We start from the raw sequence: 24,775 nt of genomic DNA, 5'->3' as shown, positions 1-24,775 counted from the left end.
TTAAAACAAATTGAAGAAGAAATCGTTCAAATTGCAAGAAAACTGGATTTAGAAATCAATATTACTGATATAGAAGAATTAGCAGATCATGAAGAAGGTGAACTGACTGATCAAGACTTGATTTTCCAAAACAAGAGAGTTGTAGAAGATAAAGGAATAATGAGGAAGATGAAGAGAAATCGTTAAAAATATTTACTGTAAAAGAATTAGCTGAAGTATTTTCTAAAGTAAATCAGACTTCAGCTACTTGAAAATATGGATCAAGACACTGATCGCTTTGCCAAAGTCGAAAAGCAAATTCGAGAAGCAGTCAGACGTTATCACGAAATATATGAAGAAAAAAAGAAAAACCCAACAGACAACATTAATCAATTTTCTGATTAAAAAAGATACTCCCAGTCACGAGAAATAATATCGTCCAAATAAGTGACAGTTACTCACCTGTTTAATTAAAGACACTGTTAATAAGTTTTTTGTTTATGTTAACTAATATTTAATCATCATCATCATCAAATTCCTGCCATGTACCCTCAAGGGGAATAGGAATTTCAAATTAAAGAAAGTGCACCATTTCTGATATGTGTTTATGTATTTTTTTCTTAAATTTTTCTTCCTTAATTTTGTATTTATATATGCTAATAAATAATTTATAAATATTTATGTGTTTATACATTTTGCACTGTTTTAAGTTATATAGAAACATAATTTATGAAAATATTATAACATAAATCAAACAAATCAAGAATTAACAAGTCTTCGACTTACGTCAGAATTGACTTACGACAGAGAGGTTAGAGTCCAAAAACAGAGGGTGAAAGAATTAATAATTGTGGCGGGTACGAATGAATTGAAAGGTGATAAATTTTTTATGAGAGAGGACTTGAAAGTATTGTTAAAGGTAGCGAAAGAAAAGAGTGACAGAGTTAGAATGGTGAGTCTGTTGCCATGGTATGACAGAGAGGAGTTTAGAAGGAGGACCATAATTGCAAATGACATTATGCACAGGTTATGCAGACGGTGTGGTGTGGAGTGGAATTCATGGACGTGTGGAATGAGATTGATGGGCGAAAGGACTTATACAAGATGGATGGCCTGCATTTGAATGGACTTGGTGTGCGGAGACTGGAAAAAGTGTTGCTGAATGAAGTGAAAACGGATGTGCAAAACCAGGGAAACTAGAACTACCAAGGAGGGGGAGTGGATATGCAGACATCAGTGAGACAGTTGAGTGTAAGAATGTATATAATGTACCCGAGCCAGCACTAAGGACATAAAATGGGAATGGGACATTTAGAATAACGCATCAAGATAGGGGTGGGACAAAGGGATCACTGCATTTCATGTATACTAATGCCAGGAGTATTAGGAACAACAAGGAAGAATTTTTGGCCTTGATTGGTTCTTCCTGGCCACAGGTCATTGGCATTAGTGAAACATGGCTGACGGAAGATGACGGAAGATGGTTAGTGGGATAGAATGTTTCTAGTAGTAAGACTTATACGTTGGTTAGACATAACTGGTAATTCATTTACGGAATTAACAACGCATATGAAGTATACTAATTAAAGATAACTTTAATGAATCACTTCTATATTTCGGCAATGTCACATTGCCATCTTCAGGAACATAAAGATATGGTATGTGCACGCAGGCACTAACAAAAGCAAATGAGGAAGAAAGCAAGAAACTAATATTGTTCCTAAAGTCCTAATGGTGCCCTCTGGGGGGCTAATTTGGTAGTCTTGGCAGTTGGGCTGAAGTTCTCAAAATGAAAGTCTCCCAAATTTGGGGCAGTTTCATGCACCCAAATTTGTTGAGGTTAGGAAAGTTTTTTAGAGCTGCTGAAGATTCTTTGAATAATCTTTCGTATTTAAACTTGCTGCGATGGATTATTTTTGTTTTCTTCAAACGAATTTTATTGTGGGTATCTAAGGCATGGTCTGCCAACCCAGAGCGGCTGTACTGGTGAAACAGGATGTAGTCTTGGTGTTCTGAAATCCTGATATTTGTTGTTCTGCCTGTTTGGCCAAAGTAGGACAATTTGCAGCTGCAAGGGACCTGGTATACACCAGGTAGGTCTAGGGGAAGTGGTTGGTCTTTGGTAGAGCGGATAAGGGATACCAACTTTTTATATGGTCTGTAACAGGAAGTAAGGTCATATTTTTTGAGGATATTAGTTATTTTTTCAGAGGTGCCCTGGATGTAGGGGATAGTGATAGACTTGGTGTAGTCTTTATTGTGGAGGGGGGTTGTGGTTTATAGGTTTTAGTATTTTTTTGGATTTTTTGGGGGTTATAGCCATTGGCTAAGAAAGTGTTGAGGATGTGGTTTAGTTCAATAGTCAGGGCCTTGTCATCTGAGCAGATTAATTTTGCCCTGTTATATAGTGTTTTTATCACCCCATATTGTTGTGAGGGGGGGGGGGATTGCTGGTGAATGTATCTGCCAGTGTGGGTGGGTTTTCTGTAAACAGAGAAAACCAAAGATCCATCAAGCTGGCGGGTGATTAAAGTGTCTAGGAAGGGGAGGGTGTTGTTTTCCTCTTTTTCTAAGGTGAACTGGATTCTGGGATGTTGGTTGTTCAAGTGTGTTAAGAAGGAGTGGAGTGTGTCTGAGCCATGTGGCCAAATAGCAAACACATCATCCACATAACGAAGCCAAATAGTAGGTTTTTGTGGGGCAGAGTTTAAAGCTTTCTCTTCAAATGTCTCCATAAAGAAATTGGCCAAGGGTGGGGAAAGCGGTGAACCCATGGCTGTCCCCTCTATCTTGATGGCACTGATTCCCCCACATATAAATTAGCGAAACATTTAGCCAAAATGCTCACACACTACACTGGCAACACACCATCACACATAAAAAACTCAGCCCACTTTAAAGCCAGTATAGAAAACCTCACACTCCAAAACACTGACATAATGGTCAGTTTTGACGTCTCCTCCCTATTCACTAATGTCCCACTCAAAGAAACCCTTGAGCTCATCCAAGCCAAGATTCCTCCCGATATCTCAGCCCTATTTCAGTTCACAATGAACTCAGGCTATTTCGTTTGGCAAGGAAAGTTCTACAAACAGATAGAGGGGACAGCCATGGGTTCACTGCTTTCCCCACCCTTGGCCAATTTCTTTATGGAGACATTTGAAGAGAAAGCCTTAAACTCCGCCCCACAAAAACCTACTATTTGGCTTCGTTATGTGGATGATGTGTTTGCTATTTGGCGACATGGCTCAGACACACTCCACTCCTTCCTAACACACTTAAACAACCAACATCCCAGAATCCAGTTCACCTTAGAAAAAGAGGAAAACAACACCCTCCCCTTCCTAGACACTTTAATCACCCGCCAGCTTGATGGATCTTTGGTTTTCTCTGTTTACAGAAAACCCACCCACACTGGCAGATACATTCACCAGCAATTCCCCCCCCCCCTCACAACAATATGGGGTGATAAAAACACTATATAACAGGGCAAAATTAATCTGCTCAGATGACAAGGCCCTGACTATTGAACTAAACCACATCCTCAACACTTTCTTAGCCAATGGCTATAACCCCAAAAAAATCCAAAAAATACTAAAACCTATAAACCACAACCCCCCTCCCCCCCTCCACAATAAAGACTACACCAAGTCTATCACTATCCCCTACATCCAGGGCACCTCTGAAAAAATAACTAATATCCTCAAAAAATATGACCTTACTTCCTGTTACAGACCATATAAAAAGTTGGCATCCCTTATCCGCTCTACCAAAGAACAACCACTTCCCCTAGACCTACCTGGTGTATACCAGGTCCCTTGCAGCTGCAAATTGTCCTACTTTGGCCAAACAGGCAGAACAACAAATATCAGGATTTCAGAACACCAAGACTACATCCGGTTTCACCAGTACAGCCGCTCTGGGTTGGCAGACCATGCCTTAGATACCCACCATAAAATTCGTTGGAAGAAAACAAAAATAATCCATCGCAGCAAGTTTAAATACGAAAGATTATTCAAAGCATCTTCAGCAGCTCTAAAAAACGTTCCTAACCTCAACAAATTTGGGTGCATGAAACTGCCCCAAATTTTGGAGACTTTCATTATGAGAACTTCAGCCCAACTGCCAAGACTACCAAATTAGCCCGCAAGAGGGCATCATTAGGACTTTAGGAACAAAATTAGTTTCTTATTTTCTTCCTCTTTTGCTTTGTTAGTTCCTTAGTGCACATACCATATCTTTATGTTCCTGAAGATGGCAATGTGACATTGCCGAAATATAGAAGTGATTCATTAAAGTTATCTTTAATTAATATACTTCGTATGTATTGTTAATTCCGTAAATTAATTACCAGTTATGGGATAGAATGTGTAGGTTATAGTGTGTTTAGGAGTGACAGAGAGAATAAAATGGGGAGAGGGGTGTTATTGATGATAGCTGATGAACTGCAGCCAAGGAGAATTGAAGTTGTATCGCAGGATAGTGAAAGGAGCTCATTTGAGGCTATTTGGTGTGAGATTGAGACTGGCAGAATAAAATATACAGTTGGGTGCTGCTATAGACCATGTGATGGAATAGATGGTGGAGATAGTATGCATAAACAAACTGATGAAATGAGTGGAAGGAGGGTAATTATTATGGGGGATTTCAACTATGGTAACATTGATTGGAAGGAGGAGAGGACACGTGAGGAAGGAAATGGATTTTATTCAATTATTAAGGGATAATTATCTGAGACAGCATGTAATTGAAAATACTAGGGGTGTGAGAGTGCTTAACCTGGTAATAGCATCTCAGAATTTGACTGTAATGAATATGACCATGTTGCCACCTATTGGTGAGAGTGATCATAAGGTCTTGACCTGGGAGGTGGCTAAAGGTGTGGAATTTTCGATTAAGACACGGTATATGTGGAATTACCGTGCTGGCAAGTATGACAAGCTTAGGAGATTGCTTGGATCAGTGCCATGGCATGTACAACTGCAAGGGCTGGATGTCGATAGAGCATGGGAAGTGGTCAAGGATCATTTACAGGAGGTTATGGCTGATTGTATACCTAGGGTCCAAATAGTAAAACAAGTAGGGGTTAAATGGATGAATAACACCATTAAGCTTGAGCTGCAAAAAAAGAAACAACTGTGGATCGAATTTAAAGAAAGAGGTGACCTGCAGGCACATGAATGGTATAAAGTGCAGGCCAGTAGGGTAACTAGTGTGGTAAAAAAACCAAAAGCTGATTATGAAAGGAAACTAGCTATGCAAGCAAAAAAAAAATTGTACACGGCAAAATGATTTTAAGGAATGACAATGGTACGGAGGTCACTGAATCAGTCAATATAGTGGAGTTACTGAGCGCACACTTTACAAAAGTATATCATCCAGGTGGTGACATTGAAAAAATGAAGAAACCATTAGTTTATATGGGAATTGTGATGAATGAAGTGAAGGTGAATAGTCTATTACAGAACCTTAATGTGAATACATCTGTGGGACTGGATGGTATACTGGTACGGGTCTTGCGTGAAGTGGATAAGGAATTATCAGTGCCCTTGACCATGTTGTTTAATCTGAGTCTTGGGTCTGGTTTAGTCCCGAAGGTGTGGAAAGAGGGGAAAATAGTTTCACTGCATAAAGGATGATCCAAGACTACGTTTGCAAATTACCGACCGATCAGCATATCAGGAGTTGCTGTCAAGGTCTTGGAGAAAGTAGTAAGGGGAAAAATACAGGAATGGATTGATGAAAATGAGATACTGTACAGGGGACAGCATGGCTTTGTGAAGGGTAGATCATGCCTCAGTAACTTGCTCAAGTTTTATAACAAGGTGACGGCTGAACTGGATAAGGGAAATGGGTTTACAGTGATACTGCTGGACTTGGCAAAGGCGTTTGACAGGATACTACATGGAATTCTAATCTGTAAACTACAACATATGGGAATGGATATGGGGTTGGTGAGATGGATAGGTGGGTGGTTGATAGAGAGATATCAAAGAGTAGTTTATTCAGGAGTAGAGTCCAAAAGATGGCCTGTGACTAGTTGTGTGCTGCAGGGTTCTGTTCTTGGACCACTGCTGTTTAATTTATTCATAAACGACATAGGGAAGGATCTAAGTGGAACAGTTCATTTGTTCGCTGATGATGCAAAGCTGGGTAGGGTAATAGTGAATGCAGAAGATGTCAAAATCTTGCAGGATGACTTGGATAGATTGGAGTTCTGGGCTAAGGAGAATGGATGTCAATTTAATGTGACAAAATATAAGGTTACACATTTTGGGGTGAAAAGATTATCAGCAGTATACCACATTGGTGGAACTGTACTCCAGGAGATTGATGAAGCCAGGGACTTGGGAGTGTTGGTGGATAGGGAGATGAAGTTTAAGGGGCACATTGCAAAAGTAGCTAAATCAGCTCACTTGGTTGTTGAAAAATACCTTGACGAGCAGAGACAAGCAAATTATTGTACCTCTGTACCGAGCCTTGACAAGACCTCATCTCGACTACTGTGCCCAGATTTGGTCACCTAGGTTCCTTCTTGATGGGGAGAAGGTGGAGAGGATCCAGAGGCAAGTGACTAAGATGATAGCAGGTCTATGGAATGAACCATATGAGAACAGGTTGAAGATTTGTGGGTTGCAGAAACTAGTTGATAGGCGGAAAAGGGGGGATATGATTGAGACATTCAAATTGCTAAAGGGATTCTATAGGATTAATTAAGAGGATATTTTTGAGATCAGGACTGGTGGTGGGAGAACTAGGGGACACCTGTGGAAGCTGGGCAAGAGTGTGGTTAGCAGAGGTGTTAGAGCTGGGTTCTTTACTTTTAGAGTGGTAAATGAGTGGAATAAGCTGCAGAGTCTGTTGTGGGGGCTATGACGGTGAGCGAGTTCAAAGCAAAGTATGATAGATACTGTGAGAATGTCATATAGTTGTGTGGACATGATGTTTAGGGCATCCCTCGATGAGTCTAAGGACTCCCGAGAGTCGCCTGAAATAATAATAATAATAATGTATGCCACAACATAGCTCATTTACATAATGGCTTCACATGGACTCCAGTGTGTGTGTGTCTTTTCTTTGTTGCAAAATACCACTTAACTGACTTATCTGGAACAAAATCTTGCAGAGCGGGGTAATTCATATTTATCATCAATAAGTCATGAAGGGTGGAGGAATTCATTGACGATCTCAACTTCCCTTTTATTAGATCCAATTGGCTAAAACCTTCTTCAGCACAATGATATACTCTCTGATATAAAGGCTATAATGTCAAGCAGTTTTGTGAAAAGTGCAAAACCTGATTATTCATTATTCTTTCAAAAAGATCTTGTATATTTAATGCTCCTGTTAAAATTAAGAACTCATACCACTCTTTCACAAAAGTTGAAACTATTTCTTCATTATCATCAAAATATCTCCTGAAATGTTTACCCAAAATCTTAATTTTTTCTTTCCCAATATCATCCAGATCTTCAGGAAACATCATCATCAAATTCCTGACATGCACTCTCAAGGGGTGTACAGGATATGATAGTACTACATGAAAAATTTACATCGTTACTAACTTTCTATCTACAATTTTCCTCCAAATCAGTCTGCTACTTGTCAAGACTCCAACACTATCAGATGTTATATACAGGGTGTTCGGGATAAATTTGACAGTTTCGTAAGGAAAAAGAAAATCTTCTTTGTATCTATTAAATTTAATGAATTGACAAAAAAACATTACAGGCAGAGTTAATTACAATACTATCAACAAGATTTACTCAAAATAACCACCATTAGCATCGATCACAGCTTCAATTCTGCTTCGGAACCTCGAACAAGCTGATGCTACAGTCTCCCTGGGAAGGGCCGCAAAAACTGTTTTAATTTTATCCATTAACTGGGCTTTTGTATTACTGGAAGTGCGATTGGTGTCTTTTTCAACTGCGCCCCATACAAAATAATCCATGGGGTTAAGGTCTGGGGAGTTTGGAGGCCAAACATTTGGACTGGTGAAGTCGTAGAAATTTTCAGACAACCATTTTTGACTTTTCCCAGAGGTGTGGCAAGGGGCCGAATCCTGCTGCCATACATACGGCCTACCATTGGCTACCCTTGTTATCCAGGGCTTGACTACAGTTAGCAACTCCACGAACAAAGCCCGAATTCCAATGCCAGGGTTCTTCAACACCTGTTCCTGCAGATTTGCGAGGAATTCTGCTGTACGAACGCAATCAGATCGTCTGCTAGGGATCTTTCTTCTTGCTACATCCTCGTAGTCACCATTGCAAGTCTCTAGTTCATGCCTGATTGTTTTTACTGTATTCAGGGAGCATTGGGCAGCAGTCGTAATATCCTTATTTTGATGGCGGGCACGAATCATCATGATACAAGTTATTCTCTTCCATGATTCAGGTGGGTTCCAGCTATCCATCCTTTCTGACATCTTGTATATGAATGAAGAAGGGTCCAAACTTTTAAATGAAGAGAAGTGTGTGTTAATACATGTAACTTACGGAAAAATATAATTAATTATAAATATGTCAAATTTATCCCGAACACCCTGTATTTCTATCTTCTAAGGCACTTTTTACTGTATCAATCCACCTATATCTTGGTCTTCCTCTGGGTCTTTTCCTGCCAACCTGGCAAAGAACACTTGTTTTACTAATCTTTCCTCGCCCATTCTGTTTAAGTCACCATACTACCTGAGATTAGCTCAGCTAACGCATTCCTGGATGTTGACAATGTCAAGTTCTTTCCTAATATCTTCGTTTTTAACATGATATTGCTATTGATGCAATCTGTTCAGGCCTCTAATCTTTCTCAGAACTCTCATATCTGTGGTCCCTAGTTTTGCTCAAGTGGTTTACTTCTGACCCAGCTCTCAGATAAATAAGTTAAAACATGTCTCAACACTGTCTTGTATTCAGCTAATTTAGTGTTCTGACTAATTTCTCTCTTATTTCATATGAATTTATTCAACTGACTTCCTACTACACCAGTCTTGTTGATTCTGTTGTCTATTTCTATATTTAATTTACCATCTTCAGTAAAAATCGTGCCTAAGTAGCTGAAATGTTTTACTTGTTCCACAGGTTCTCCATTCACAACACAGTTGACATTTTCAATGATTCTGCCTATTTTCATTGTCTTTGTCTTTTTATTGCTGACCTTCATACCATATCTATTACAACAGCTATTCAATTTAGTCAGAGAATCTTGCAGACTTGTAGCAGATTTATTTTGAAGCATAACATCATCTGCATAAAGCAAAGAGCTGACATTAACATCTCCAATGGTATTAAACATATCATGTTTAATACCACTTTCGTTCATAATGTGATCGATATAGATAATGAATAACAGAAGGGATAATGTACATCCTTGTCTCACACCAGATTTAACATTAAACCATCTTCCTGTACTTACTTCAATTCTTCAATTCCATTGCCACCATATAACTGTAGTGTATTGAATAAATTCTCTCTTGGCACCTTGTCATATGCCTTTTCCAGATCAACAAAACTTAAATACAGATCTTTGTTATATTCCCATGCTGTCTCAACTAATTGTCATAAAGTGAAGATCTGATGCTGTCAGCCTCTATTTGGCTTGAATTCAACTTGTTCTTCACCAAACTTTTCTTCCACAATTCTTCTCAACCGTTTCTCAAGTATACTGGCATAAATCTTGCCTGTAACACTCAGTAGGGAAATAGTAATTCTCAGATTCAGTTTTATTTCCCTTTTTATATATGGGTACTATTAGAGCTCTACTCCAATCATCAGGAATTAGTCCCTCTGTCCAGGCCTTCTGAACTATGCAGGGCAGCCACTGTAAGACGTTTATACCACCATACTTCAGCATTTCTGGTCGAATATCGTCTGCTCCTACTGCCTTTCCACATTTCAATCCTTTGATGGCTTTTTCTACTTCAAGTATGGATATGTTTTTCTGGCTGTATGCCTTTTGAGTGTTTTTTACCACTGTGCTATCACTGCTTGTTTCATTTAGCAATTTTTTCGAAGTAATTACTCCATACCTCAAGGATACCTTTTTCTCCCATTTTCATGTCACCTTTATCATCTCTAACTCCTTTTACAGCACTCTTTCCTCCATTTCTAAGCTTCTTCAACAACCTCCAGAATATCTTACCACCTTCTTGATATTTATTTTCTATGTTCTTGCCAAAGTCCTCCCATGACTTTTGTTTAGCTACTTTTACACATTGTTTCGCTTTCTTACATTTGTCACTGTATTCTCTAAAAGCCAAAAATGACTTATTTGCCAGAAACTTTTGATATGCTTTCTTCTTTTCCTTCACTGCCTCTTTGACTTCCTGTGTCCACCATGGAGTTCCGATTTTTCAATCCTTGCAGACAACCTCACCACATGCTCTCTGGTTGAATCAATCAGGGTTTTCTTCAAGGTTTGCCACTGGATCTCCAAGTTTGGTTCCTGTTCTCAAACTCTTTCATTTATTCTTCAATAATCTTTGTGTATTTTAGTCTACAGTTCACATCTGAGAGCTGCTCAACTTTTATTCGCTTTAAAACTTTCTTACATGTTATTCTTTTCAATATGAAATTCAATTTTATCCTACTCAAGACTAAATAGTGATCACTTCCAATTTCAAATCCTCTGTAAACTCTGGTGTCCTGCACCAGAGTGAAAACATCACTATCAACAATAACATAGTCAATGAGACTTTTCTTATTCCTTGCCTCTTATTTCCATGGGATCTGAGAGCTGGGTCAGAAGTAAAACACTTGACCAAAGACTTGAGGCCACAGATATGAGAGTCCTGAGAAAGATTAGGTGCATGAACACATGGCATCAATGGCAACATCATATTAAAAACGAGGATATTAGGAAAGAACTTCAGATTGTCAGCATCCAGGAATGCGTTAGTAGAGTTAATCCCAGGTGTATGGTCGCTTAAACAGAATGGGTGAGGAAAGATTAGCAAAACAAGTGTTCTGTGCCAGGCTGGCAGGAAACGGATCCAGAAGAAAACCAAGATATAGGTGGATTGATACAGTAAAAAGTGCCTTAGAAGATAAAAATATAAGATCTGATAATGTTGGAGTCTTGACGGGTAACAGACTGATTTGGAGGAAAATTGTAGATAGGAAGTTAGTAATGATGTAAATTTTTCATGTAGTACTGTTATATCCTTTATACTCCTTGAGGAATTTAATGATGATGATATTCTTACCAAAGTCTTCCCATGACTTTTGTTTAGCTAGTTTTACAGTGTTTAGCTTTCTTACGTGTCTCTGTATTCTCTAAGAGCACAAGCTGACTTATTTGCCAGGAACTTTTGATATGCTTTCTTCTTTTCCTTCACTGCCTCTTTAACTTACTGTGTTCACTATGGAGTTCTGATTTTTCTATCCTTGAAGATAACCTCACCACATGCCTCTCTCGCTGAATCAATCAATGTTTTCTTCAGGGCTTGCCACTGAATCTCCAAGGTTTGGTTCCTGTTCTCAAACTCTTTCATTTTTCTTCAATACTGTTTGTGTATTTTAATCTACAGTTCACATCTGAGAGCTGCTCAACTTTAATTCGCTTTAAAACTTTCTTATATATTCTTCTTTTCAATATGAAATTTCATTTTGTCCTGCTCAAGACTAAATGATGATCACTTCCAATTTCAAATCCTCTGTACACTTTCGTGTTCTGCACCAGGGAGAAAACATGACTATTAACAATAACACAGTCAATGAGACTTTCCGTTTTCCTTGCTTCTTCACTCCATATGAATTTGTGCACATTTTTATGTTGGAACATTGTGTTAGTAATAACCAGTCCATGTCCTGAGCAGAAATCCAATAGCTATTTGCCATCATTATTAGCTTTGCTCTTTTCTCCAAATTTTTCCAATATATTTTTCTATGTCTGACAATCATTTCCTACTTTATCATTTAGATCCCCAACAAGGACCAACTTTTCATTTTTTATTGTATCAGCTGCTTTCTCTAAAGCATTAAAAAATTCCTCCACATCTACCTTAGTAGAATCTTCTGTGGAACCATAAGCACAAATAAGTCTCACTATCTAGTTCCCTATCCTGATATTTGTCCACATCACTGTACTTGAAATTGCCTGCCATTCAAGAAGATTAGCCTCATGTTTAGTGTTGAATACTATGGCTACTCCTTCTTTTCCTTGATTGTCATTGCCTATTGCCTGAATATAACATTTTGTACTTATTGCTCAAAAAGATCTCACTAGTTTCGGTCGCCTTTGTTTCAGTCACCCCTATTATGTCGATCTGGCACTTATCCAATTCCTTAGCCAGCTAGTTCCATTTCTTTGCATTCAAGCTTCTTATGTTGATAGTACCGATCTTGAACTCTGGTGATGTTGAGTTTGGGTGTGTTTTAGGATTTGTTCCAGTAGCTGACTTTCCACTGTTTGCCCTGGTTCCCTTGCAAAAACAACAGGGGGGGGGGTGCTTGGTTAACCAGGCAACATCTCAGCCAGCATGAAATTTTGTCATGTTGTATCATCATTTTATACTGTGGTTTAAGCCAATAAGAATACAATTTGTTCAGCTAAATCCCAAATTCCCAGCCCATCCTCCTTTGTTCAGAATCCAGGTAGATACTCAACAGGATGCACCATGAGAAGGTGAGTATTGGACATTAGGTCAGAAGCCCTGGTTGGTTCTCCGCATTACTTCAAACTATGTGGAGGTCTTCTCTCGGTTATACAGCTTTGAGACCTAGAAGTAATTTTCATAGAAGTAGTTACTGTAAAAGGTGATCCTCAGGGGAAAAAAATGGCAATTTCTCAATTAGTAAAATGTATTTTACTAATTATATACTAAGCATTATTTCCCAAAAACATTCATGTGCAATAAATGAGTACAACCATTTCATGTACCCTGATGGTCTTTTTTTTAAAAAAAAAAAAAACAAATGAGGAGGAAAAAACATTACAACAGTACGGAAAAATTCTCCTATTTTGTTCTACCATAATATAACTATACAACAAATGGACTTGAAAGACAAAAATATATTTATATACATTAAGTTTTATCTAACATCTTTATTTAAAATTAGAAGTGTTCTATATACTATAAGGAACTACACATTTTCTTGTTTTCAGCATAAAAAAAGCTCTAAGATGCATCTATGCAAGCATCTGCACAGTTAGCCTAGTGGCTATGTGTTTCCCAACCATATGCCTTGGGGAGGCGTGTCCTAGGTTCGATTCCTGTCGATGCGTGAGGAGCTGAAGGATCTTCCTCAGCCAGAGCCAAGTTAGCCAGTTTTGGGTGTAGACAGCAGGGCTTTTCTCCCCAGTTTATCTGGGGTTTTTCATCCCGCAAGCAGGCAAACCGGCCCCGTGAACACACACAGGCTATAGGCAATAAAATACTTAATCTCTCATTAGGAGGGCTCAACCAGTCTTAAGGGATGGTTGAGGAGCAGGGGGAACCCCACACGAATAAATAAATAAAAAAATAAATCTATGCAAGTTAATCCATTAAGTGATCTCTTGAGTGTGAAGGATTATTGCACCTCATTATTGGATATAACTGATGGTTTTTACTTCTTATCCATGTTATTTCAATGCTATTATATGCTTCACATCTATATTTTGATTAACGTATAAAAACATCATTGCCAGTAAGATGGGTTAAAAGAAGGATTAAGAGAGGCATATAGAAATAAGTGAAGCTAAATGAAGTAGGATGAAGAAAGTGCGAGTTAAAAAAAGATCGTTCAAAAAGAATTAAAGAAAGATGAAGAGAATATTCAGTAAGGTTGCTTTAATGAGTGAAATAGCATTCTTACAGATACTTTCAAAGGATGTGTCAGAGATGGAGAACATTTCGTAAGCAGTAAGAAAAGAGAGAAACTAAAATTCTGCTCTTATGTAATAATAATAATAAAAACTCCTATGGTATAGAAACAGTATAAATAACCACTGTACCAAACACTATACCAACCACTAATGTAATAACTTAGCTACTAGAAATTACAGTCATGTGGTGGCTGAAAGAAATCTAATAGTGCAGATATAAATTGCATTCCCAGAAATCTTAAATGAGATTACTAGTGGATAAATCCTTTAATAAGGTCTCAACAGTGAGAACTAGACCCATGGAGATGCTGAGCACTACATCAATGCAGAAGTTATATTTTCCATATACAGGGTGTCCCAAAAAGAAAGCTCAAAACAAAACAAAACAAAAAAAAAAAAATATATATATATATATATATATACATATATATACACACATATATATTAATATTTTTTTTAATTGAAGGTATTAGAAGTAAATAGTAAAAACTAAAATAACACGTGAAGATGTTTTTGATATGTCAAAACTGTACAAAAATTTAAATCTTTAAAACCAAGCATTTCAAATCTAAACAACGTTACACTTCCAGAAAGATGGATTGGTAGAAGGCAAAATCTATAAAATGGCCTGCTCGATCTCCAGATTTAACATCTTCAGATTTTACCTATGAGGCTATTTAATAGCATAAAGTTTACCATAACAAACTGAGAAACGCTGTGGAGTTGAAACAGCATATTCAGGAAGCCATCATAACCATCTCCCACTATTGAAGTATGCCACTGAAGAATTTGAACATAGAATTTGATTATTGTAAATAACAGATAACATAAATTAAACATACCAAGAAATTATATATTTGGTTTAATCCTTTATCCATGTGTAAGCAAACAAAGTTTGTGCCTGAAATATAATCAGGACTGGGGCAACTTGTATACAGAAGCTAATAACTTTGCACCACATCCTGCTCAATAATAATGCATACATGACTAATGTTTGTATTAAGTAACTTTAACAGCCATAGTATTAACTGGGGTTACATAAAGTCCAATGAAGATGGAGAACTTGTTGAAAAATGGGTTGAATACCTTTCTCGAAACCTGATACATAATCCAAAACTCCCTGCATCTTTCAACATTGGCAGATGGAAGTGAAGATATAACCCTTACCTCATATTTGTTAGCTCAAAATATCTTACATTTGTGTTAAAAAGGTTTTTAATCCCATTCCACATATTCAACATAGACCTATAATGCTTCAATTCAACCCAGCCATTATGCCTAACACAGTCCCTTACAGATGACGATTTAATTTCGAAAAAGCTAATTGGAAGGGTTTCATGGAAGATCTTGACCACTCTATAGAGCCAGTCCCTTCAAACCCTCAAGAGTATCTCCAATTCATCAAAATACTGAGGAAAATCTCCATCAAACACATCCGCCGAGGATACCACACAAACTACATTCCAGGCCTTTCCAGTGACATACAAGCCCAATATGCTAATTACAACTTTACAACACCAACTCCTTCTCAGAGGAGACTATCCATGCAGGAGAAAAATTATGCTCGAAGATGGCAGAGGAAAGGCATTCCTCATGGAAAAAAGAAATAGAAGTCCTTGATATGATCCATAGTAGCAGAAAGGCATGGAACTTTATCAACAGAATTAGGAAGGATTTCACTAAGCCTTATGCTCACCAGCAGCTGCTGAATGGAAAATTCCCAAAAGCACCCAAAAAATAAGATATTTAGAACTCCAAGTGAAAAACAAATTATTTTTAACTCAGATTTCCTCATCACTGAACTCAATGCTGCCATACACCTATTAAAACCTAGAAAATCTGCTGGCCTTGATGATATCTGTAATGAACAAATTAAACATTTCGGATCCAGGACAGAGTGGTTATTAAACCTGTACAACACTTGCCTCAGAACCCTAAGGATGCCAACTATCTAACTATCTGGAGGCATGCTAAAGTGGTGGCTTCTCTGACCTTAACAAGGAAGCTACAAATTTCTTGGGAAGGCTCTAATATAGAACATTCCTGAAACCCAATCTACCTCGGTGTGACTCTCAATTGCACTCTTTCATATAAAACACAAATAGAAAAAACACAGGCAAAAGTTAACAAGAAACAATATACTAAGAAAGTTTATCTCCTCCAATTAGAGTGCAGACTCTAGCACACTAAGATCTTTTGCCTTGGCCCTTTGCTATTCTTCTGCTGAATATGCCTGCCCAGTATGGTCCAGATCCTGCAATGATGAAAAACTTGACCTAGCACTGAATGAAAGCTGCTGCTTAATTACAGGATGCCTGAAACAAACACCACTAAGAGACCTGTATACTTTGGCTGGTATTGCACCCCTTAAATTTGAAGATCTGCATTCTCAGATGATGAAAGAAACAGACAAATGAATGATGAACAGCACCCATTATTTGACCAGACTACAGTGCCACAAAGACCAAGATTCTGACATAGCTCCCTATGGCTGTTGAACCACCTAAACCAAAGACAAGACTTAAACAATGGCTTGCACTATACCCTGAGAATAATAGTGGCATTTCAACAGCTGAATATCTTCCACATGGTGCCCACTTGGACTGGTATACTTGGAAAAGCCTCAACAGACTATGAATGACAGGATGCTGAAAACAAAACCTCATCAAATTGGGCTACCTCACTGGACCAGATAATTGTGAGTGTGGGACAGACCAGTCCATAGAACATCTCTCTTGTCCCCCCTTCTTCGATCACCTTGCACAAAAGAGGACCTTATATCCTGCACAGAAAGAGCAGTTGATTGTGCAAGATTTTGGAGGAACATCTGACCATATTTATTATATATAACTTATGTATAGTTTCTTTTTTCTTCATATTTTAACAAATAGTATATTGTGTTAATAAAATACTCTGGAAGAGAGACAGAGGCAGAGTTAGTAAGTTTTTGACTTGGTTAGAAAGTAAATATACTCGACAAGAAATTATATTCTTGTTTTAATAATTTAATCAAGTGTGAGTGAGCAAAAAACAGCTTGTGCATGAAATATCTTCATTACTATGTTACTTGTGTATACAGTGGTGTGGTGGGCCTTATGGGACATTGAAGCAATATGATGTGAGGTCAACAACCTCTATATGCAAATAGCCCATTTATGACCTCGTGTGCAAACAAAGTAAAGGATAAAGTTAAAACACTCCATCCTTTATCCTTATTGTTTTAACTGACCAAGTTAAAACACTTCCTTCAACTCTGAGAGGATGTATCATCCTGGTGGAGATGATGCAGTAATTGATGTGACAGAAACATGAGAATAGAAGTAGATGACCATAAGTATTCCCGTAAGCTCTCTGGTCAAATTTCATACGAAACTTTTATGGTTTCTGTATTCGGCTTTGAAATAATACTAGATTTAATATCCACTTAATTTTTATAAATTTTGCATCGCTAAACTGAAGCCTTTTGGCTCTTTATTTTAGTAAATACTTTCAAGCACTGACTGAGAGTTCGCTTACGGAAAATACACCTCTCCAATTTCAAGTTGTGCTAGAGAGTTTTTGCTCTCTTTAAGGTTTCTGCCTGGTCTCTGAGGATGAACCAATAAGTTCAAAACAGCTGTCAGGCCAGTGAAACCTTATCAAAATGAACCAATAGGAGGTGAATATATGACATTTGATAGCAGTTGTTGTCACCTATTAGGTCTGGCCTAGGGCAACTTGTAAATGCCAGTGAATGTATTCCCGTAAGCTCTCTGGTCAAATTTTTATAGTTCCTGTATTTGGCTTTGAAATAATGCTGGATTTAATATCCACTTAATTTTTATAAAAAGAAGTCGATGAACTGGACATGCTTGGTATTGTGAAAAAGTATGAGTAAATTAGAGTGCCTCCACCAGATTGCATATTTAAATCACAGCTGATTCTTAAGGCAGTAACAAGAGAGCAGAGTAGTTCATTTACATAAATGAGTCTTAAAAGCAAAAAATTATAAACCAAATGGTATCTCCCTATACCCTCCCTGAGGGTACATATCAGTAATTTGATGATGATGAGATGGTATCTCAAGAAAGGTACTAGAAAAGTTGCTTAAGGTCAGAATTCAGGAAGAATAAGAGAAAGGAATATGATAGTCAATGGGAGGAATTATGGCTTTGTGAAGAAATCTTGCCTTAGTAATTTTTTATTCATATTCAATACCACACATGAAGGATTTTAAAACTAAAAACCAATCCATCAGATGCAAAGCAAGCGGTTAAAGGAAAAGCAGAAACCTGTTGATATGAAAGTTCCTTGAACAGCTAGAAGTTGTGAACTTTGTGAAAGATAGCATCAGAGAGGCTGTTTGAAAGAACAGAAGGAATCCCAGATACATTGAAAAAAAATACGGGACACTTATGACTGAGGGTGAAAGTTTAGTATGCGCCTCCATCATATATGCCAGTCTTACAAAATGATTCTAACTTTCCAAGTGTGGGCATGGTAAGGTTTACTATGCACACACCTTACTAAGTATAAGTAAACAAATAGTAAATCAAATTGTTAGGCTGCATGTTTTCATTAAGCCACTTTAAGTTGCCTTCAAATGGCTTTTTACTTATTATTATAGATACAAAATAGATTGTTAATATAGTAATGCACTTCTCACCTGACAATATTCTTATTAATCAATCAGTCTCGCTCACTGTTGCAATACTTTTCTGAAGAATGAATTTCACTTAACAATTGTTTGTTTTTAAGAATGATGTCATGAAAAGCTACACAATCCTCACTGAAGAATAATTTTACAATAAGCATTGATTTAACAGTTTCTACAGACAATTTGTTTTTCTCATCAGTCCACAGTGCATTCATGTGAGAAAATAATCTTTCAACACATGCATTTGTTCCAGGGATACACATAAAGAACTCCACTACTTTCTTTAAATTTGATAGTTCTCCTTCAACATTTTTTAAGAGATCCACCCAGACTTCATCTAAATGTTTGGATTTCAACATGTCCTTCACTATCTTCTTTGAACTTCAGAGCTGTTTTCACTATCATTACTTCATCAAACAACTCAGATTCAACAATGTTTGATATGGCAGCGTTCCGATTAAAAGTTTGCACTGTTTGAAGAACATTTTCCCAACATAATGCTGTCCAATTTCAACATATACTGTGACCATTCTTTTTTATATGACACGTGTTGTAAATTTTACGAGATTGGAATGTCTTTTCACTAATCAATTCTTCCTCTTGCAACTCAAGAAGTAACTTCTTTTCGGTGGTAGTTGTCAAATTTTCATCTCTTCTCATTTCAATTTTTCCAACCAGTGACTGTATAATTGACTATGCTTCAACAAAAGATATCGTTTCGCCTTCTATGCTCCTGATAGTAGTATGGAACATTTCACATTGCAACTCCAGAGAAGTAGAAAACAGCTTCGACACTGAGTTCTGGAAAAAGCCTTTCAACATTGTCGGACATTTATCTATTGAAAGGAAATAGGCTTTAAGTCCTTCATACATTTCATTCAACCTTTTGATAGCTGGATGCAATGACAGCTACCTTGTCTTCAAGTGTTCTAGAACTGTTTTATACTCATTGTCCACAAATTCACAAAATTCTTTTAGAGACTGGACTCTTGCAGAATATATAAAAGTGTTGAAATATTTTAGCTATAGCAGCCTCAATGTCTACAGGCAATGTATCAGCTGCAGTTTGCACAGCATTGTTTAAAATATAAGCTGAGCAACCAACTCCAATCAATCCACGGCCAAACCTAGTTCTCAATTTATGGTACACATTGTTTCTTCCCTTTCTCAAACATCCACCGAAATTAGTATTAGTATTGTCCGCTGACAAGGTTATGACTTTATCTTTATAGAAATTGTAACTCATCGATTTTGTTTTTCAGTCTTGAACTCTAAAATACAGGACAAAAAGCTGTCCCAAAGAGTATTATAGGCACAACGGGACGCATTAGCCAAAAACGGGATGATCCCGTATTTTACGGGACATCCCATTTTTGGCTAATGAAAGATCCCTAAAGAACAGACACAGAAGAAATTAACAGGATGAAGAAGGTTTGAAGCTAGAAAGTAAGCAGATACTGACCAGAAGTTATTCATAGTTCAGTAGAATGATGGCATGAAAATACCTATAAAAAAAACATAAAGAGAGTGCCTATGAGAGAGTGACTGACTAATAGATTCCTTTCTTCCGGAATCTGTCAATGCAATTAAGCATTTTCAGGGATTTCTGGTACACCACCCCAAATATGTGGAGCAGCATTCTAAGGTTGGGTAGACTTGAAATATATAGTTTTAGTAGTAGTACTGGTGAGAAGTAGTGTTTTGAGCAGAAAAGGATGTCCATTTTTTTGAAAGCTGAAGAGGATCTGGATGTGATGAGTTTATGAAAGGAAAGACTAGCAGTGTAAGTCAGCTCAAGAAGAGAAATCTGATCTGGTTTAGAGATCTAGATATTATCAAAGGTAAGGCGAAGTGAAGTAAAATTTTTCTTGTGAGAAATAAGGTAGTACTGCATTCTGAAAGCAATGAAGTTCAAAGGGTTCCTCTTCATCAGTTGACAATTTTTTATATTTATCTCACACATGACAGGTACAAGAACCTATAGCACATCAGTACCACATGTGAGGTGAAAAATCTAAACCACCTGAGTGAGTACCTTGTCGCACAATCATTTCAAGTTTCATCATCTTCCTGACCAGCACCTTAGGAAGATGTTGCTTGGAATGGTTGTGTACTCATTGTTCCTCTTCAACTGATGAAGAGGAAAAAGTATACATAATCAATTTTTTCATTTTCAATAATAATGTGAGAGTTGAATTAAATGCATGAAATGCTACATATGATACTCCTACAATTTGCAAAGGTATCTGACAGATACCACACAGAAAATATTACATAAACTCCTGTATATGGGAAATGATATGAAGCTAGTGACATGGATAAGAGAATGTGTGACAGATATCAAAGAGTAGTGTAGTATATTGCTTTTTAAGAGTTTGGCAAACCAAAAACTATTCTTTAACAAATCCCTATTATATCTTCTTTCTGATTAACTGAGTTCTGGAATTCACTCCCTTGACTCAGTAAGTTTCATAATTACCATACCTGAAATACAGACTAGACTACAGTTGGTGGTTGATTTGGTCCCACTTGAAGTCACTGTAGAAATTTTTTATTTCCTTACAGTCATTCGAAAAATATTATCTGCTTTGCATGTACTATGTGTTTTCAGTGCACATAAATATTACATTTGTTTCAGTACTATATTTCAATCTTGCTATAGTTGCACTCCATTTTTTTCTGATATTATTAACAACATGTTCGCACAAATGAAACACTTTCACAAAATAGTCAGTTAATATCTGCTTTTTGAATGTTCGTCCCACCATGAGGATCATTAACCTATGGCACAATTACTACCATGGGTGGACAAAGGGTTAGACAATTCAGTGTGTCTAACTAAGGTTTAGACACACTTCTAGAGACCAGACACGGTACTTTTTTATGCCAATTAAGGCCTCAAATAAGAAGGGTGGTGGTGGTATCACACCATATGATGAGATTCATGAAGTGAGGTGATTACAATACTCAGAATTCCATAATTTTGCCTTATCATAATAGAACTCTTCCCTGAAAAACACTAAAATGTTTCTTTTGTTAAATAATTAGCTTATCTTCATGCAATATCATGGCAGCTGATGAAGTAAACTTAGTATGTTACAAACAATTTAATAAGGAAACATTATGTAACAAGAATGAGATAAAAATAGCTTACAGATATAATATGTCCACCTAATCCATGAGCAGCATCAGCACACTCAATTACAGCACTAAGTTGGGGATAGCCTACTCCTGTTTTAATTCTTGTGGTACACACAGATCCAGGCCCAATTCCTACTTTGATGACATCAGCACCAGCCAGAATAAGTTCTTCAACCATTTCTCCAGTAACCACATTACCTGCCTAGAAAAAAAAAAAAAAAAAAAAAAAAAAAAAAATATATATATATATATATATATATATATATATATATATATATATATATATACAGGGTGTTCGGGATAAATTTGACAGTTTCGTAAGGAAAAAGAAAATCTTCTTTGTATCTATTAAATTTAATGAATTGACAAAAAAACATTACAGGCAGAGTTAATTACAATACTATCAACAAGATTTACTCAAAATAACCACCATTAGCATCGATCACAGCTTCAATTCTGCTTCGGAACCTCGAACAAGCTGATGCTACAGTCTCCCTGGGAAGGGCCGCAAAAACTGTTTTAATTTTATCCATTAACTGGGCTTTTGTATTACTGGAAGTGCGATTGGTGTCTTTTTCAACTGCGCCCCATACAAAATAATCCATGGGGTTAAGGTCTGGGGAGTTTGGAGGCCAAACATTTGGACTGGTGAAGTCGTAGAAATTTTCAGACAACCATTTTTGACTTTTCCCAGAGGTGTGGCAAGGGGCCGAATCCTGCTGCCATACATACGGCCTACCATTGGCTACCCTTGTTATCCAGGGCTTGACTACAGTTAGCAACTCCACGAACAAAGCCCGAATTCCAATGCCAGGGTTCTTCAACACCTGTTCCTGCAGATTTGCGAGGAATTCTGCTGTACGAACGCAATCAGATCGTCTGCTAGGGATCTTTCTTCTTGCTACATCCTCGTAGTCACCATTGCAAGTCTCTAGTTCATGCCTGATTGTTTTTACTGTATTCAGGGAGCATTGGGCAGCAGTCGTAATATCCTTATTTTGATGGCGGGCACGAATCATCATGATACAAGTTATTCTCTTCCATGATTCAGGTGGGTTCCAGCTATCCATCCTTTCTGACATCTTGTATATGAATGAAGAAGGGTCCAAACTTTTAAATGAAGAGAAGTGTGTGTTAATACATGTAACTTATGGAAAAATATAATTAATTATAAATATGTCAAATTTATCCCGAACACCCTGTATATATATATAAATATCAGCTCAACTAATCAGCTAACTTCTTTTATTCCCTCATAGGCAGTAGGTGAGGCCTTTTAACCCTATTGAGCTTTTGGGGAATGAATGGACAGTTCACTCTCTGCCAATCAGAGATAGCTGGCCTAAGACTATCACTAATTATAAGCAGCAACTGAAAAGAGTAGCAAACAAGACACACTCTGCCTGCTTTTGGTACCTTACCCTAACAGGATATGTTATTATCTGAAAATGTGGCTCTACAGTCAGTTTTCTTGAGTTTACAGGATGAAAAACCTGCTTGTGTGTACCAAAGATTTACTAACTCAGGAACCAGTTGAAGAAAGGCTTAGAAAAAAGTTCCTCCAGTCAACAACTAGACTTGAACTTAAGTCTATCTTCAGATGGTCTAGTACAGAGGATGCAAATACCACTTCCAGTGAGCTACACAGGCCTATCACTCACTCACTCATACACACACACACATGTAGTATAATATAAACAAGGAGATTTTTTTTATTATTATTATTGAAATAACAATCTTATGCACAAAAGAACAGGTAGTAATTTTAAAAACCTTTTCTGGAATTATGCAGAGTTTAGAGGTGATCAATTACATAATTAATGCATCAGCAAATTAGTACAATGAGTGCAGGTAGAGCAATTATTATGGGGAATTCAACATGAAGACTGGAAGTAAGATAGTTACTTGAAGCAGCATGTGAGATGGGGGGGCCTCAGGGTACGAGTGTGTTGGATGTGGTCAGAGAATCGGATCTTTCCATAACCAAGGTGACTATATTATCTTCAATCAGGAAGTGTTCATGTGGTCTTCACTTGGGAGGTCACAGCAGCACCATGGCATAAAAATCCACAAGCAAAGGATGTTCACAATGCATGGGCGATAGTCAAAGGATATCTGGAAAAAGCAATATCACACTGTATATGCAAGATTAGGATGGTAAATTGGATAGGAGTTAGATGAATGAGTAGTATCATTAAGCATGAGCTGCAAAAAAAAAAAAATTCTGGTACCAGCATGGTAAGAAAAGCCAAATCACATTATAACAAGAAATTACTCAAGCAGGCCAAAGGAAATGCCAACAAATTCTTTCATTATATGGCAAGTAAGAGGAAGAATGACTAAGGAAGGATAACTAACCAGTTCTGATGGTAGCGAGATGACAGAAGCAGGTGAAATAGTTAAATTACTGAGTGACCATTTTACAAGGACATAGCATCCATGTGAGTATACTGCTGTGATTGATGTAAAAAGAGAGGTTGATGAATGAGAGGTACTCAGGATATTTACAAAATCTCAATACAAATATGACCATGGGAGTAGATGGCATATCAGCTCACCTTTTATGAGAAAGTGCAAGAGAACTGGCAGCACCTCTGATTAGGCTATTTAATTTTATTTTCAGCTCTGGCAAAGTCCCAAGAGAGTGGAAGGAGAGGAAAATAATTTATAAAGGAGGCTCTAAGACTGTAGCAGCAAATTATAGACCAGACAGTATCAAGGACTAGAAAAGATGGTCAAAGAGAGAATTCAGAAATGGGTGAATAAGAATATAATACTCTTCCCTTTTGTAATTTACTAACTTTTCATAATAGAGTGACAGCTGAGTTGGATAAAGGAAATGAATACACGATAATATTGCTGCATTTTGCAAAACCATTTGATAATCAAACTGTGCTCTGCAAAGGCTTTTGAATATTACATAGAACTCTGTTATACAAATTAGAACAAACAGGGATGGATGTGAAATTGGTACTATGGATATGAGTATGGCTGATGGACAGATACAAAAAAAGTAGCATATGGAGGAGAAACCAAGTAACTAGTGGTGTGACATAAGGCTCTGTGCTTGGACCACTTAATTTGCACATAAATGATATAGGACAGGGTTTCTCAAACTTTTCCTATGACGGAACACTTCACAAATCCTGAAATTTTAATAGAACACCTTGGTTAGATTCAAGTATTGTCGGTCTCGTCAATGTAAAGCTA

General features: G+C 37.3%; 1 protein-coding gene across 1 annotated transcript in view; it reads right to left on the bottom strand.

The window, feature by feature from the left end:
• LOC150110261 (GMP reductase 1-like) overlaps positions 1-24,775 on the bottom strand; it is a 120,757-nt gene that overhangs the window by 27,824 nt on the left and 68,158 nt on the right. Inside the window, exon 5 of the mRNA XM_090398717.1 lies at positions 21,579-21,767. Within this exon, the coding sequence (XP_090254843.1) occupies positions 21,579-21,767 (189 nt within the window). The remainder of the gene's footprint in view (positions 1-21,578; positions 21,768-24,775) is intronic.

This window comes from Typopeltis vanoorti, chromosome 1, assembly GCF_054136105.1.
Source record: "Typopeltis vanoorti isolate ZY-2024b chromosome 1, IOZ_Tvanoo_1.0, whole genome shotgun sequence".
NCBI classification, from domain to species: Eukaryota; Metazoa; Arthropoda; class Arachnida; order Uropygi; family Thelyphonidae; genus Typopeltis; species Typopeltis vanoorti.
Note: the sequence above shows the minus strand (reverse complement) of the source record. Positions and strands in the feature narration are given on the sequence as shown.